General features: G+C 44.0%; 2 protein-coding genes across 2 annotated transcripts in view; both read left to right on the plus strand.

Annotated features, from left to right (window-relative positions):
- Positions 1-14,675, plus strand: part of JARID2 (jumonji and AT-rich interaction domain containing 2) — a 658,143-nt gene that overhangs the window by 514,932 nt on the left and 128,536 nt on the right. The window lies entirely within an intron of this gene.
- GMPR (guanosine monophosphate reductase) overlaps positions 8,663-14,675 on the plus strand; it is a 43,602-nt gene continuing 37,589 nt past the window's right edge. The window contains exons 1-3 of the mRNA XM_063325850.1: positions 8,663-9,177; positions 12,786-12,905; positions 13,599-13,682. Of these exons, the coding sequence (XP_063181920.1) occupies positions 9,091-9,177; positions 12,786-12,905; positions 13,599-13,682 (291 nt within the window). The 5' untranslated portion in view covers positions 8,663-9,090. The remainder of the gene's footprint in view (positions 9,178-12,785; positions 12,906-13,598; positions 13,683-14,675) is intronic.

The raw sequence follows: 14,675 nt of genomic DNA on the forward strand, positions 1-14,675 counted from the left end.
AAATCACTTAAATTCCTTTGAGTTTTCTTGACAGAATGCATTTATCTATCTACCACTTCTAAGGACTGTATTTCATTTTGGTTTACCCCTGGATGTATTTTTTTAAACACATATGTTCACAGGAAGGAGAAAACAGCTAAAGAGGATCTGCTTTCTTGCTAAAAAGGAGGAGGGCAATTAATGAGATTTGATCCAACATTTTCACGTCATATTTGTCCTATTTGATTGCTGACACATCATGGACACCCAAAATGCATGTTAGATATAAGTGAATAGCTACAGATGGGCAGCTACTGTGGCCGTACATGCTAATAATCTCCACTTTTTAAACAGACTTTCAAAACTAGTGAGTATTTTATAAACTCAGGCATTGAATTTTCCCTTCCCATTTTATCATAATGTTATATGAGAATATTTAGAGAGGATTTATTTGCTGTGGGAGAGAGGCAGCATTTTCTAGGTCATTTTAAGAATATCTTTAACTTTAGGCAGTGAAGAATTATGGGTAAAAAAGGCATAGTGGTGACAACTGAGTTGATGTTAATCAGAATCCCCATGTAGGTATCTTTATGAAAAAGTATGTGACAGCTGACAAATGCGGCAGCTTTTATCTACATCCCATTAAACTCTTAAAATACAAAAAACGTCCAAGCCAATTTTGTTTTCTATTTCCCCATGATAAGATGCAAATTAACACAAGTCCTACAGAAGCAAAACTCCCTGGCCAGTGCATACAGTGTATTTAAAGTTGTGGGAAATGTAATTTTAAACACGAAAGGCACAAAAGCCTCATAATTACTGAGATTAAAACTGGAAAAATCACACTTTTATTTATTAATTGCAATGATTAAAGGAAGTGCTTAATTCAGTTCTAAGATTTTGTAATATCAACAACATGGGGTTTTTTTGCCTGTAGATGGTGCAGTAGGGTAGCAAAGTTATTAGGTTTTTCTTTAAATAAAGATTAAATTGGGTTCAAAAGCTAGTCATAACCAGATGTTCATAGTTTAGAATTTAGAATTTAGAATTTAGAATTTTTCCAGTTTAAAATTTGTAGCAAGTTTTTTTCACCCAACACAAAAACGTCAAGGAAAGACCAGAAAATAAAGAAAATGTCATTTGGTTATGTAATGGTGTTTTTTAATTAATTATGTGCTTTTAATTTCTTTCATATAGCCATGGCAGTGTGCTTCTTCGAACAGGCTTTGGGCACCAAATAAAAAAAAAATAATTATCAGGGTTAGAAGAGGCATGTCCTGACCCTTCTCCATAAGCAGGAAATGGACTTTCAGGACCTTAGTCTGCCTTATGCCTGAGGGATGCACCAAATCAATGGTGTTACGTGCAAGAGAACTTTTTTTTTCTTTTCTGTATTAACCACCTTCATCCTGAGTAACACAAACTCAGGGATATACCTACTAATTAGTGAGATATACTCACTAATTCCACAAGAAGGTTTCACATGAAGGAAGCAGCATGTTGATACTGGTACATTAAAAATAAAAATTAAAAAATTAAGAAGGCAAACAGCAATATTAGTGTTTGTGCTGCCCCAGCAGTGCTGTGACTTCTCTATTGCATAGTGTAAAATCAACGACTGGCAAGAAAAACACTTGTGCAAAACTGCTTTATGAATCCTGTATTATCCTGTCTTTACACGAGCAGGTTGAACTGACAATGGATTCTTGGGAATTTCTAGGCTAGAAATGCTGGATGAAGTTCAAGTGCAAGCTTGCATACAAGTTTGAATGCAAACACTGGGGGGAGGAAGGGGGTATGGCCAGACCCAGTAGAGTCTGCCTTGTAACATGATGAAATTCTCATGCACTGTCACGACAGTAGGTGATTTGCTGACAAGAAGTCATGAGGTGGTACGCAGGTAACACCAGAAGTTCATTCTCAGTGAATTCTTCTCAGTCCAAAGCCTTCTGCAATTGTGCAATATTGCTTTTATTTATTTATTTATTTGGAAATATAATGCCTTATTTACTGAGGCAGTTTTGCTACCTCACTTTCATTGCTGTTTGGTCCAGTATCTTTTGGAAAATCCTGGTAAATAAGCTTATGTCCAGTCAAGAAAAAATATCTCCATGCTCTCAATCTGAGCTGGGGAGGCCAAGCAGGCAGACTATCTCATGATTTTAGAGGACAACAGATGCAAAAATATGGGCATACAGGAGGCTCCAGGGCCAAAGGAAGATTTGGAAGGAGGAAAACACAGGAGAGGCCCTAGAAATGCCCACCCCTCCCAAAAGAAATCCAAGGAGCCATGAATGCCACACCAAGGAACTTTTCAGATATGTAAAGAAAAAGAATAGATAGGGTCCATTGTCAGAGAGCCCCTTCCCTACCGAGCTTTGTGGTGTTGTGGATAACCACATTGGACGCGTCTAGGAAGAGGATGATGAAGAAGTGACTTTGTGGGCCTGCAGGCAATGTGTATACAACACACAGACAAAACCTCATGAGAGCAGAGGAGGAGCTCGAACATAGACCATGACATGGAGCTCTGCCAGGCTGAACATACCCTGAGATGACAGTCCAGAACTCCTTTATGGTTTCAGTACCAACCCTAAAAATGGTCCTTTGTATGACTTCGGCCATGAGGGCTTACAACTCAAGGCCAAATTTCACCATGTTTTGGTGGTAACAAACCCTAATAATGCTAATGGCAGTGAGTCCACTGTATTTGCTGTCTGAAGTCAACTTGCTATAAATGCGAAATCAATGCAGGCTACGGCACTTTGCCACTTCTCTCTCAAGAGTTTACTCCACAGCCTATTTCTCCCTGTAGTGGCATTAAGTTAGTAGAGTTTTACTGCTATAAAGCCAGTGTGAGATAATAATAAGAGTTCTGATATGTAACTTGGATAGGATTTTACTTCATCCTGAATTTGTCTTTTCACACATTTCTCTTACATAAACAAGCTTTACCAATGCTTATGACCATCAAACAAAGTATTTAATTCCTGGAATTTTTAAAGTCCCTTGAGATCTTGCAAGGGAAGATACTCTGTAATGACAAAGTAATGTACAGAACCACTGAATCACAGAATGGCTGAGGCTGGAAGGGGCTTCTTGTGATCATGTAGTCCAACCCCTGCTCAAGCAGGGTCAACCAAGGCAGGTTGCCCAGAACTGCGTCCAGTCAGGTTTTGAATGTCTCCAAAGACAGAGAATCCACAACCTCATGCTCAGCATATAAACTAGGGGTAAGGTTGGTCGGGGGGCCTCTGCTCGGGGACTGGCTGGGCATCAGTCGGTTAGTGGTAAGCATTTGTTTTCATTTGCATCACTTGTCTTTCTTGGTTTTTTTTTCTCTCTCTCTTTGTTATTTGCCTTTTTGTTACAAATTATTATTATTATTAATACAATTACTATTTTATTTCACTTATTAAACTGGTTTTATCTCAACCCATGACTTTTCTCACTTTTACCCTTCTGATTCTCTTCCCCCATTCCGCTGAGGGGCGAATGGCTGTGTGGTGCTTAGTTGCTGGCTGGGGTTAAACCACGACACACAGGAAAAAAATTGTTTTCTTATGTTCAGATGGAATTTCATGTGTTTCAGTTTGCACCCATTGCCTCTCATCCTGCCAGTGGGCACCACTGAGGTGAGGCTGGCTTCGTATACAAAGCTCTGTAGCAGCAACAGAATCCCTGTTCCATCCTGTGAGATGGCTTACAATTTCCATGGAAAGAATCTCACTTTCTTTTACAGTATGTTGGGTTTGGATGTAATTTACAGAAATACTAGTTCACGATGTATACAACAGATTTTGTTCCATTTTAATAAAATCTACAGACTTTTTCCCTAACAGTAAAGACCTATTGTAAAGCAAACTGGACCGATGTGTGTCCATAAGCTCTACCATGCAACGGTCCATACTCTTTAATTAGTATCACACTCCTTTGGACAATCCAGCCAGCTAGCACTCCGCCAGGTAGCCTGAGTACAGTTCAGGGAACAGCACGAGACTGTTTCCAATACGCAGTATGAGTGAAACCCCTTGAAGCTCACATATGGCATCTAAACGGATGCTACGCATGAGCAATGCTCTCTCCCTTGCCTTGCAGGGACAGAGATTGGGCTTGGTCCATTTTATTTATCAGCCCAGACAGATTCTAAACATATTTCATAAGCCAAGGAAGGTCAGAGTCTCATTAGTTATTAATTGCTATGATTACTTATAATTAGCATTTGAAACCTACTGAAATCAAATGGGAACGGATATGGTCACTTAGGAGTAAGTAAATTGTACCTTGAATCAGAGTTGTCCTACTGAATTCAGTGTGGGGCTGGGACTCAGCTTATGAGTTAGTGGTCTACCCTAGGACCTTTGAACTTAATGAAAATACTTACGGCATACAAGTCTCTTCACTTCATAACAAATGATCTTCATGCACGTAGCTGAAGTCTGCTTGGCACAGCTGTGTAAGTCAGGGGTGTCAGCCCCACTCCTCCCATTTCTGGTGGCTATCAAGGCCAGCAAAAGCCCTAGTGTAGATGCTGTAATACTAGTGATAGTTCAGAGAAAGTCTCTTATCTCCACAACCAAAAGAAATCTTCTGCTTGCATTTGCAGGGTTTGCCGAGTTTGGTCTCTTGCTCCATCCGCTGGGAAATGCTATTCAGTGTAGACAAGGCCCGAATTCAAACAGAATAATAAAAGTTATTTACAATTCTCATAAGAAAAACCAGGCTCTTTCCTCAAACGTACTGCTTCTCTTTAGCAGCGAAAGATCTTCATCACACATGTCCTGCAGCATTTTGTTCTTTCCAGATACAGGATTTTGCTGGGAAGTTGTGACACACAGTTTGTGGGAGCACTTGCCAGCTGAGCAATGCTTTCACTACTGCTCACCACACTCCTTAAACATGCATGCTAATTATGTTACAGGCTGTCTGTACGGACCTATATGAGGCTATAGTATTTTCCTAGGAACGACAGCAAAGAAGTCAGTGTGTGCCTTTAGTTGTGTCAGCTGTGCATCTGCTGTGACCAGAGTTTCTGTTGATAATGACAACCTCATTAAGCATTCACCCTAGAGGTGTTGCTGATACTCAGAAGTGCTCATAATTTAAGATTATCAATGAATGCCTTTTTTAGTACCAAGTTAGTGAGGAAGGTGTTATTTATAATAAAAGAAAACTGTGCATGGATAAAAAGGGGTGCTTTTAATGCCATATGCAATTAACCTAGTATGCCACAAATGGCTGACCTCCAGCTGGACTTCATGTCACTGATCACAACCCTTCAAGCCCAGAAGTTCAGTCAGTTTTCAATCCACTTCATTGTCCTTTTAGCTAGTCCGCACTTCATCAGTTTGTATATGAAGATGTTATGGGAGACTGTCAAAAGCCTTGCCAAAGTCAAAATAAACAACATCCCTTGGTCTCCCTTCATCCACCAAACTGGTCATCTCATCGTAGAAGGCAAACAGGTTAGCTAAGCACGATTTTGTCTTTGTAAATTTATGCCAACTACTTCCAGTCACCTTCTTGTCCTTCATGTGTTTGGAAATGGTTTCCAGGATTATTTGCTCCATTACTTTCCCAGGTATCAAAGTGAGGCTGTCTGGCCTGTAGTTCCCCACATCCTCCCTCCTCCTTTTGCTCTTCTCAAAGACAGGACTGACATTTGCTTTTTCTGGTCCTCAGGAAGCTTTCACCGCCTCCCACCACCCCAACCTGATCCTGCTATTCCAAGGGTAAATCTTCACTGCTCCTGACTTTCCCATGGGTCTCAGAAGCCTGGGATTTCTGAGGCAAATCTTACCAGGGAAGACCAAGGTGAAGACGCCAATGAGTACCTCTGCCTCTTCCATGTCCTTTGTCACCAGATCCCATTTGTGAGCTCATTTCTATTATACAACAGCATTTACAATTACATTAACAGGATTAACAGGAAAATCACAAGGCCAACAATAACTCTTAGATAATCATAGGCTGAAGTCAGCTAGATACTCCTTCTTGAGACATGGTAATAACTATTTGCATTCTTATGACCACTTCCCCCTCTTCTCAAAACCAGTAAGCTGAGGAAACTGTGAGAAGACCTACAAAGCTACACTGGCATTGGCCTTCAGCTACAGTGGCTGAAAAATTCTCTTCTGAGTGCATTGTTCCATCTGCTTTTAAGTATAAATATAAAACAATGAAATAGAGAAAGAACAGCTCTGAAGGAAAGTAGCTGTAATAATTTACATATAATAATTTCTGAAATCAGTGACAGCTCATTTGCACTTACAGGATAAATACCAAAACTGTGTACAGCCTGGCTGAATGGCTTTTTCTTCCACAGCACAAACGGATAATATGGGATCACAGCAGCTGTAAAGAGGAATAGCAAAGATACATAACAAGGCTATCTCCATTTCTGCCTATCACATGATATTTATGTGATTACTGATCGTATCCTTTCTGTGTCTATACTTCAGAAAGGCCACTGGAAAACACAGAGGTATTTCAGCAAGAAACCATAATTTTAATTACAGAAAATGTATCTTGAAGTAAGAAACTGGGGGCTTTTGTAAATTTTCAAGATAACCAGAGCTGCTCTGAGAGACCTGACTAGTCTGTGTGTGCATGTACATGGGGAAAATACTGGATATTAGTATTATTATTACTGTAATCTACAGAATGATAGCATGGTGAGTTCTGTGAGTGGAAACTAAAAGTACTGGAAATAAGAAACAGCATCAGGCATGGATTTTCTGGGGCTTACAAGTATCACTGCTAGCCTCCATCTCCTACTCCCCATGACAGTGCTGACCTTTTGCATTCACAGTGCAGCGCAGTGGCTTATTTCTTTCTTCCCAGCATCACATGCCTGCCGTGAGGGCAAAGAGAAGACATGGTGCCAGGCACAGACAGAAGGCATTTGTTTTTTCTCCATTCTCAGTCCTCTGCTCCAGGCATGCCACTTTCACAGGACCCATTCTCATCAGTACTCTCTGCTCCTGAACAAAATGTTAATTTATTACTGAACAGTAAATGGTAGGAGATGTGGCTATCTGTTGGAAGGATAAATTTTAGTAGTTCTGTTATATTGTTGAATCCATTGGTGCAACCACCAAGTGAATGGCCTCTGTTATGCAGATGAGAATAATTATAAAGGGTCCTGTTTCACCTGAATATTTCTGTGGGGAAATACCCACAGTGGCAAGGCTCTCCTAGAACATCATCTGGAGTTCTGAAGCCTTAAGGCTTCCTGGAAACCCGATTCAAGGCGCTTCTAAACCTGGACATTCAAAACTGCGAGCACCCAAATGCCCTGCCTGATGTGTAAAGCCTGGACCTCACACTTGGGCATATTGAATTATCTGGGACACTTGGGCAAAGAGGCGTAAAAGAGCTCTGCTGGAGGCAGGGTGTTGACCAGATGTGTGCAACTTTCAGATAAAGAAGAGAGCACTACCTCATCCTGCAATGTGCCTGGAGAAAGGAAGTCAACTATGATCCCTCCAGTGCTTTGGGTTCCAGTCACTGACAAGGCTTTGCTCCTGCATCTTCCAAACTTACAACCTACTGACTTCATAATTAAATAGACTTTAAGGCTCAAAGCTCCCATGAAAGTCATCTCATATTACATCTGGTAACCCTGTATTGATCCCTGTGCCAACAGATGTAGATGGACCCAGCATGTGTAATTTCATTTCTATGGGGTTATGTGTGGAAAAAAGAAACAGCATCAGGCATGGATTTTCTGGGGCTTACAAGTATCACTGCTAGCCTCCATCTCCTACTATGACTGTGTGTTAAACAGTGGCTAGCCATTGAAAACTGATCATATAAAGCCACAAATCAGGGCAAAAAAAAAAGCTCCCTGTTGCTTCTCTACATGTACTAAGATAGGAAATCATTGTGCAGTGGCAGCTCCAGGTGGCTGGTGCTGTGACTGCTCACCTATGACCAACCATCTGCACATTTCTCAATGTTTCTAATGCCGAAAACACGCGCCAGCCCTTTGCTCTGCAGTCAGACGGGGAACCAGCCCAGAGGGTCCCAGGAGCTGGGCAACGCTTGGTTTTACCAGAGGAAGACGGGTATGGAGGGGGCCAGCTTTGGCCTCAGAGCGGAGTGCTCCAGAAAGTCGGATTTCCACCGGAGCCCAGAGATACCAAAGCCTGGAACCACAACGTTGGTTTTTTTTTTTTTTATTTTAATTTAGATTACATATCAGGAAGAAATTTTTCACTCTGAGGGTGGTGAGGCATTGGAACAGGTTGCCCAGAGAAGCTGTGGATGCCCCATCCCTGGAGGTGTTCAAGGCCAGGCTGGATGGGGCTTTGAGCAGCCTGGTCTAGTGGGAGGTGTCCCTGCCCAGGGCAGGGGGGTTGGAACTACATGATCCCAACACAGTTGGGACTACATGGTCCCTTACAACCCAAATATTCTATGGTTCTACGCTTTTTACGGTTTTAGGCCGTGCCGCAGCCGCCCAAAAAACGCCGGGCAGACCCGCCACAGCCCCCGTCGGTGTGGCCGCCTCAGGGCTGCCCCCGCACTGGGTGACGGTTGGTCCGCAACCGTTGGTCCGCAACCGCCACTCAGGTCGCAGGAAGTGGAGGGGGTGGGCAAGATGTCAGCTCAGCCCCTCAGCGGCCGCCCAGCAGCAGCAGGCGGGCAGCGCCCTGCTGCGCGGAGGTTTCCTACACCCGGCGGCTGCCGGCTCGCCCACATGGAAGCGCCATTTCCTCTGCCCTTGCTTTGCCCTTAAGGCGGCGGTGCCGCCGGCGGTGCCCGCGCCTCGCCCCGCACAGGCGGTTGCGGGCGGGCGCCGCGTCCCCGTCTCCCCCCCACCCCTCCCCCGCCGCAACGCCACACACAGAGCGCCCAGCCCGGCGGAAGAAGGGGCAGGGGGCGGCCGGCTGCTCAGCTAAAAACAACCCTCTCCTAATAAAGCGATGGGGCTAGGGCCGCGGTGCCGCGCTCTCCGCGCCCTATAAATACGCTCGGTGGGCGGCCGGCGGGCTTTGGCCGGCGCGGCTCGGCAGGCGGTGCGGTGCAGCGGAGCGGAGCCAGCGCAGCGGGGCCGCCACTGCCGCGAGGAGAGCCCGGGCCCCCGCACCCCGCCAGCCCAGCAAGATGCCCCGGGTAGACGCAGACCTCAAACTGGACTTTAAAGATGTCCTGCTCAGACCTAAAAGAAGCAGCCTCAAAAGCAGATCAGAGGTGGGGGCATTCAGACCCGGCATGCTTTTTTTCCTCCGTTCTCAGCGCCTAACTTCCTTAACCCTCCTTCCTTCCCCGCTTTATTTTTATTCCCCCGTATAACGTAGCAATGCCCTCCCCGATCGAAACGCCCTTTGCGCGGCGGGGGAAGGGGGGGGTGGAGGGGGGGGTGCCGCTGCTGCTGGGAGGAGGGGGCCGGGGTTACGGAGCCGGCGGCGTTTCCGTCGTTCGTCCGTTCCCCCCCCCCCCCCCCGCCCTTTGGCGAGGCGAGCCCCGGCCCCGCTACGAGCACCGCTACAAGCCGGTGCCGCGCTGTCCTCCCCCGCTCCTCAGCAAAAATGAAAAGGATGGGGAGGGAGGAGGATTATTTGCTTCTGACAGGTGCATCTGCAGATTTCTGCGGCGCTGAGCGGGGGGGGACGACCTCCGGTTTCGGTGGGGGTCCGCCTGCCGTAGGGGTGGCGGTGAACGAAGGGCTCTGCCCAAGCCCCTTCGCCGGGTGTCCGGTTTCGCGCCCCGGTCCGGCAGAAGGCCGTGGGGGCGGGCCGGGCCGGCAGGCATCTTCACCCTCAGCCCGGGGAGGTGGGGGTTGTGGGCAGTGCTGCTACCGAGTGACCGACATGCTCTTTTTAAAAAAATAGTAGTAATAATTAAAAAAAAAAAAAAAGCAAAACAACAACCAGCGGAGATGCTGGGGAGTGCTTCCCGCGGCACAGGGAGTGCCGGGCTGGTATCCCATCAGGTGGAAACGTGGGGTGGTGGGGTGCGTTTCACCCTCGCTTATATTATTAAGCCCCAGGATTTGGCTCCTGCTGCTGCAGGACCTGGGTGGGCAGAGCCCAGCCATACCCCCGTGGCCTGGGCTGCCTGGGGCTCCAAGTCCCTGCTGGCCCAGGGCCACTGTTAGCCAAGACACTGCTGTAGTTATTTCTCTGCAAGGATCAAGAAAGACCCCCAGGAAATCCTGTGAGGATTGCCTCTACAAAAAAAGATGGCTGCCTCAGGATTGAAGGTGCCTTCTTGTTTACCTCACATAACCCCAAGGTTAACAAAGGATTTAGTTTGACTAATGAAGGAATTACGTTGTGTTGGGGGATGGAAAGAGGATTAAGCTTTTCTCCAGGGGAAGTGGAGTCGTAAGAGAGAGAGACGGAGGCAAATCAAGTGAGGTAGAAATTCAAGACTGGAAAGGAAATGGGGTGGCCATGTTTATTGTGGCCTATGGCCAGGGATTTTGAGGGCAACAACTAGGCAAAACTTTTTTGCTGTTATGAAGGTGTAAGATTGGAGAGGCCCTTCCTGTAGAAAGGTAATCGCAGGCTAGTCGTTTTTAATTCACAAAGAAGGTTGTCCCGGCTGAGTAACTCATCATGTGCAATTACTCCTCATAAGGCCTGTAGGCCCTTTCCAGCCTAAATTTCCAGCCCCTTTTTTAAAGAGAGACCTGTGGTCCCCCTTTAAAATTCACTGTGCTGGCCTGGCAAACAGGTGGAGCTGTGCTCCACCGAGTGACACATGGCTCCTTCAAGTGCCATGTTTTGTATATTTAGCTGTGTGCAGGCTGTCGAAAGAAGGGCTGCTGGGAAGGGAAAATGATAGGAGGAACATGAGCTGATATGGCAGGGTTGTAACGGGTGGCTATGATGAACTGTTAAAAACATCTCACATAAGAAAAAGTGCATGTCATGAGGAGGGTCAGTGGAAACTGATGAAGGTTAAGAAATTGGACACCATCACTGAGGCTGTAGCAACAGGAATAAACAGTGTCTGTGAGAGCCAGATCTGAAATGGACAGCCCCAGTCTGCTTCAAAACAAGAATATAAATAAATAGTTCTGGCAGAGGAACAGAGGCAGCATACTACAGTGCCTGTTACCCAGCAAGCTGCTGCTTTGAAGCTTGTATCATCAAGCGTCTGTTTTTCTGGTGTGAATGCCTCATTTTGCGCAAGGATAGCTTTTTATGCAGTAACTAGGATTAAGTCAGCTTCTTAGGTGGTTTTGAGTGCTTGCAGCTCTCCATGTAGGTCTGCTGTGGTGGTACTTGGTTTGATTCCTTGCACTGGCTTAATTTTACATGATTGCTTTCACTTTTTGAAAAGAGCATAGCTTTGCCTCTTGCCTCAGTCTTTTCTTAAATATACTGTTCTTCTCTTCTTTCTTAAGTTCATTTGAAAGAGACATTTTTCCTCTGTAAAACTCTAATGCAGTGGTTCTGGACTATTGGTTGTGTAGAACTAGTTGTGTAATATTCTGTCCTTTTTTCCTTGTTTCTAGTTAATAAATTGCATTAAAAGTGAATAAAATGCATTACATTTTCATACTTATTTCATACCTACCTTCTTCATATAATTTTCTCATGTTAGCTGCAGCTGAAATTCCTATGAGAGTGTTAATGTCATTAATGATGGGTGGAGAATTGGGCCTCTGATAGTAAATGACAAAAAGGATGAGTCTCCATTAAGTTGTATCTTAGCTTGTTCACTGAAGTGAGCCTTCCCTTATGAGCTTATGCAAAATGAGAACATGTTTCACAATATATCATTAAAAGCACGAAGTTCTTTCCCTTAATAAATTGGTAATAAAACCCCCACGATATTAATCAATCAGAATGTAGCCTGCAATATGACAATGCTCAAAATATATTTTAAATAAATAATAAATAGAAAATAAATACTGCTTCCTTTCTGGTGATGGATTTCGGTTCAGTTCAGGTCTTCGAATGTTCCTGGGTTAAGGCTGAAGTGAGGAGTAATGAAAGCTGTAAGAGAGCCTTCATTTTCATTGTTACTAAAGACACTAACCTAGTATCTTACAGTTGTGCATTTCTTAGATTTTTTTTTTTTTTCCCTTTTGCAAGATGCTAAGTAGACCAGTGGGAACTGATCTAGATTTGGTATTACCTTTTGCAAATAAATGTAAGGAACAAAATGCCTGATGTTACCGTGATCATTTCAGGATGCTGAAGAAGAAGTAACTTTCAAGGTGAAGGCTAACACAACTGTAAGAAATTAACTTAGAAACTAACAGTCTCATGATTTAATAACCCAGGGTATGGTTGCTCATATTGTAGGCAAGAGTGCTGGTAACCATAGCCAAAAGTAAGAGCTTGATTTTGAGTAATTATATTGTTTAAATTATATTTATATTAAAGATTGGGACAAAGCACTCTGTGACAGAGGGAGTTCCAGTTCTGACTTCTGTGGAGTTAGGACTTCAACTTGGGTTTCTCATGCAGCAAAACGAACAGCTGAGGTTACTTCTGTACAAAATAATCCACAGTCCTAATTTTCCTTTCTTTCCTTTCCAACCCCTTCTAACTTGTTGTTGTTTGGTTGTGTGTTGTGTTTTGTTTTGTTTTTTTAATTTTGATTCTCTTTTTCTTCAGCAAAAACACTCTTTAGCACAGAAAACATTACTTTTATATTTTCTTTCTTATTTGGAAGGCAGAAGTTGTAACAAAGTAAATAAATTGAGGTAATAGTGGAAAGAAAGGAGGAAATGTGAGGAAAATTAAGAAGCAGTGTCCAAACCTGCTGTTACTGAAGTCAGTGGCAAAACTCTTGTTAGGTGGCAATCACTTAAAAGAATGTGTGCCTTTTCATCGCAGGTCGACCTCACGCGCACCTTCACCTTCCGCAACTCCAAGCAGACATACACGGGAATTCCCATTATAGTGGCAAACATGGATACTGTGGGGACATTTGAAATGGCCGTGGTTATGGCAAAAGTAAGTCTTAATTCTCATTTGTGCAATAATTGGGAGGCCATTGGGTGACAGTGAGCAGCCCTTGTTAATTTTTAGCTATCTTTGTTGGAGAATGGGGAGGCATGAGTTAAAAGAACAAGAAGGTGTGATTTCACTGCAAAGCAGCTGTGCTTTTCCAGCAATACAGTTACCAGAGACAGAGCTCCAGATATAAGATAGTATCAGTGGAGATACTTACTGGGAAGCTTCCACCTTGGATGTAGCTCAGCTTCAGGTGGAGCTTCTAGAGCTCCTAGAGCTTTGGTTTTGAGGTGTATGTTGTGCTCCCTTCCAGAAAAAAATTATTAGCCAACAGCAGTTTTGAAAGTGTAGGCTACTGGATAAAGCTGCAGCAGTCAGGAGTCACTAGTTAATTAGCCACTGACCCCAAGCCTCACCTTAATTTCTTGCAGTGCATAAGCACATTAAAAATATATATATTGACTGTAACTTCATCAAACGCATCAGAAACCTGATCCTGAAAGATCAGCTAAGTGTGCGTAGTTACCTTTGAAGAGCCGCCTGGAGTTGCCTTGTCTGTTTTTCACTGTTACTGTTTGTTTCAAGCAGGATGAGCCTATACTTCAAATGGTAATTTCTGATATCTTGCTATTCTACAGCTGAGGGAAAGATGACTAACTTGGACATTAATATCAGTTTTCTTATTTTTGCTAGCATGCAATGTTCACTGCAATTCACAAGCATTATTCTCTGGAAGAATGGAAACTGTTTGCTGCCAATCACCCAGAATGCCTTGAGGTACATTTTTGCACTGTAAATTATTATGGTTTATTGCTTTCTTCTGAACTCACATACACTGGGATCTCTTGGGAATACTGTTGTCAAGTGAGGTTTTGGGGAATGAAGATATTTGCTGTTCTTAAATGCATCAAGGGAAGTGGCTTGTCCTGCTTTAAAAAGAATAGCTGTGTGAGTCCATTATGAACGTGCTTATATTAAGATGCAAAAAAGCAAAGTTTATATATGCCTGGAATGGAAACAGAGAAGTATCCTGAACAAAGAAGAAGGAAATACTTGGGAATAGGTCTAAGTGCTGTGCTTCTGTTGCTGTTGGGAGCTGTGGTAGTGCTGGTGAGGGAGAAGCCCAAGATCACAAGTGAGAATAGCCTTGAGTAACCCAATCACAAGCTGGCCCTGCATGCCCTTGTACTATACCGTGTCCTTGCTAGCAGGTATGCAAGTGGACCTGGAGCCTGTGGGCTGGAGGGGCCCAGGGGTGAGCATTGAAAGTTGTCAGAGCATATGTGTCCTCCATTTACCTGCCTGCATTAGAGCTCAAACTGTGCTACTACAAGCTGTGCTGCTCCACTTGTTCACAGGGTCCCAGCCTAAGCCGTAACAGAGGAAACACCATTTACTAAATTTAAACATTGACTTAAGTTTTGACTTCTTCATGTCCAGATTTCTTCTGTGTTCTTCTGGCAGGCCCCTACACCTGGAGAGGCAGTATAAGACCATGCCTGGCTGTCTCCCCTCCTCCTTGGAGTTCAGTGCAGTTTTGAAACTTTTTCTGTACGGAAAAGAATACCACACAGCTGTATTGTTTCTTTACTTGTGTCACATTTTAGAATTATATTATAAAGACTATTGATTACAGTATTTTCTGGAAGCCAGCCTATCACTCAGGTTCATTAGGGTTGCTTATATGCCACTATAGCATAGAAAGTGGTCCCAGGAATATCCTGCGTCTGAACACTTTGGCACTTAGCTCATTTGTGGTTCATAATCACT

This window comes from Chroicocephalus ridibundus, chromosome 2 (genome assembly GCF_963924245.1).
Source record: "Chroicocephalus ridibundus chromosome 2, bChrRid1.1, whole genome shotgun sequence".
In the NCBI taxonomy this organism is placed as follows: Eukaryota; Metazoa; Chordata; class Aves; order Charadriiformes; family Laridae; genus Chroicocephalus; species Chroicocephalus ridibundus.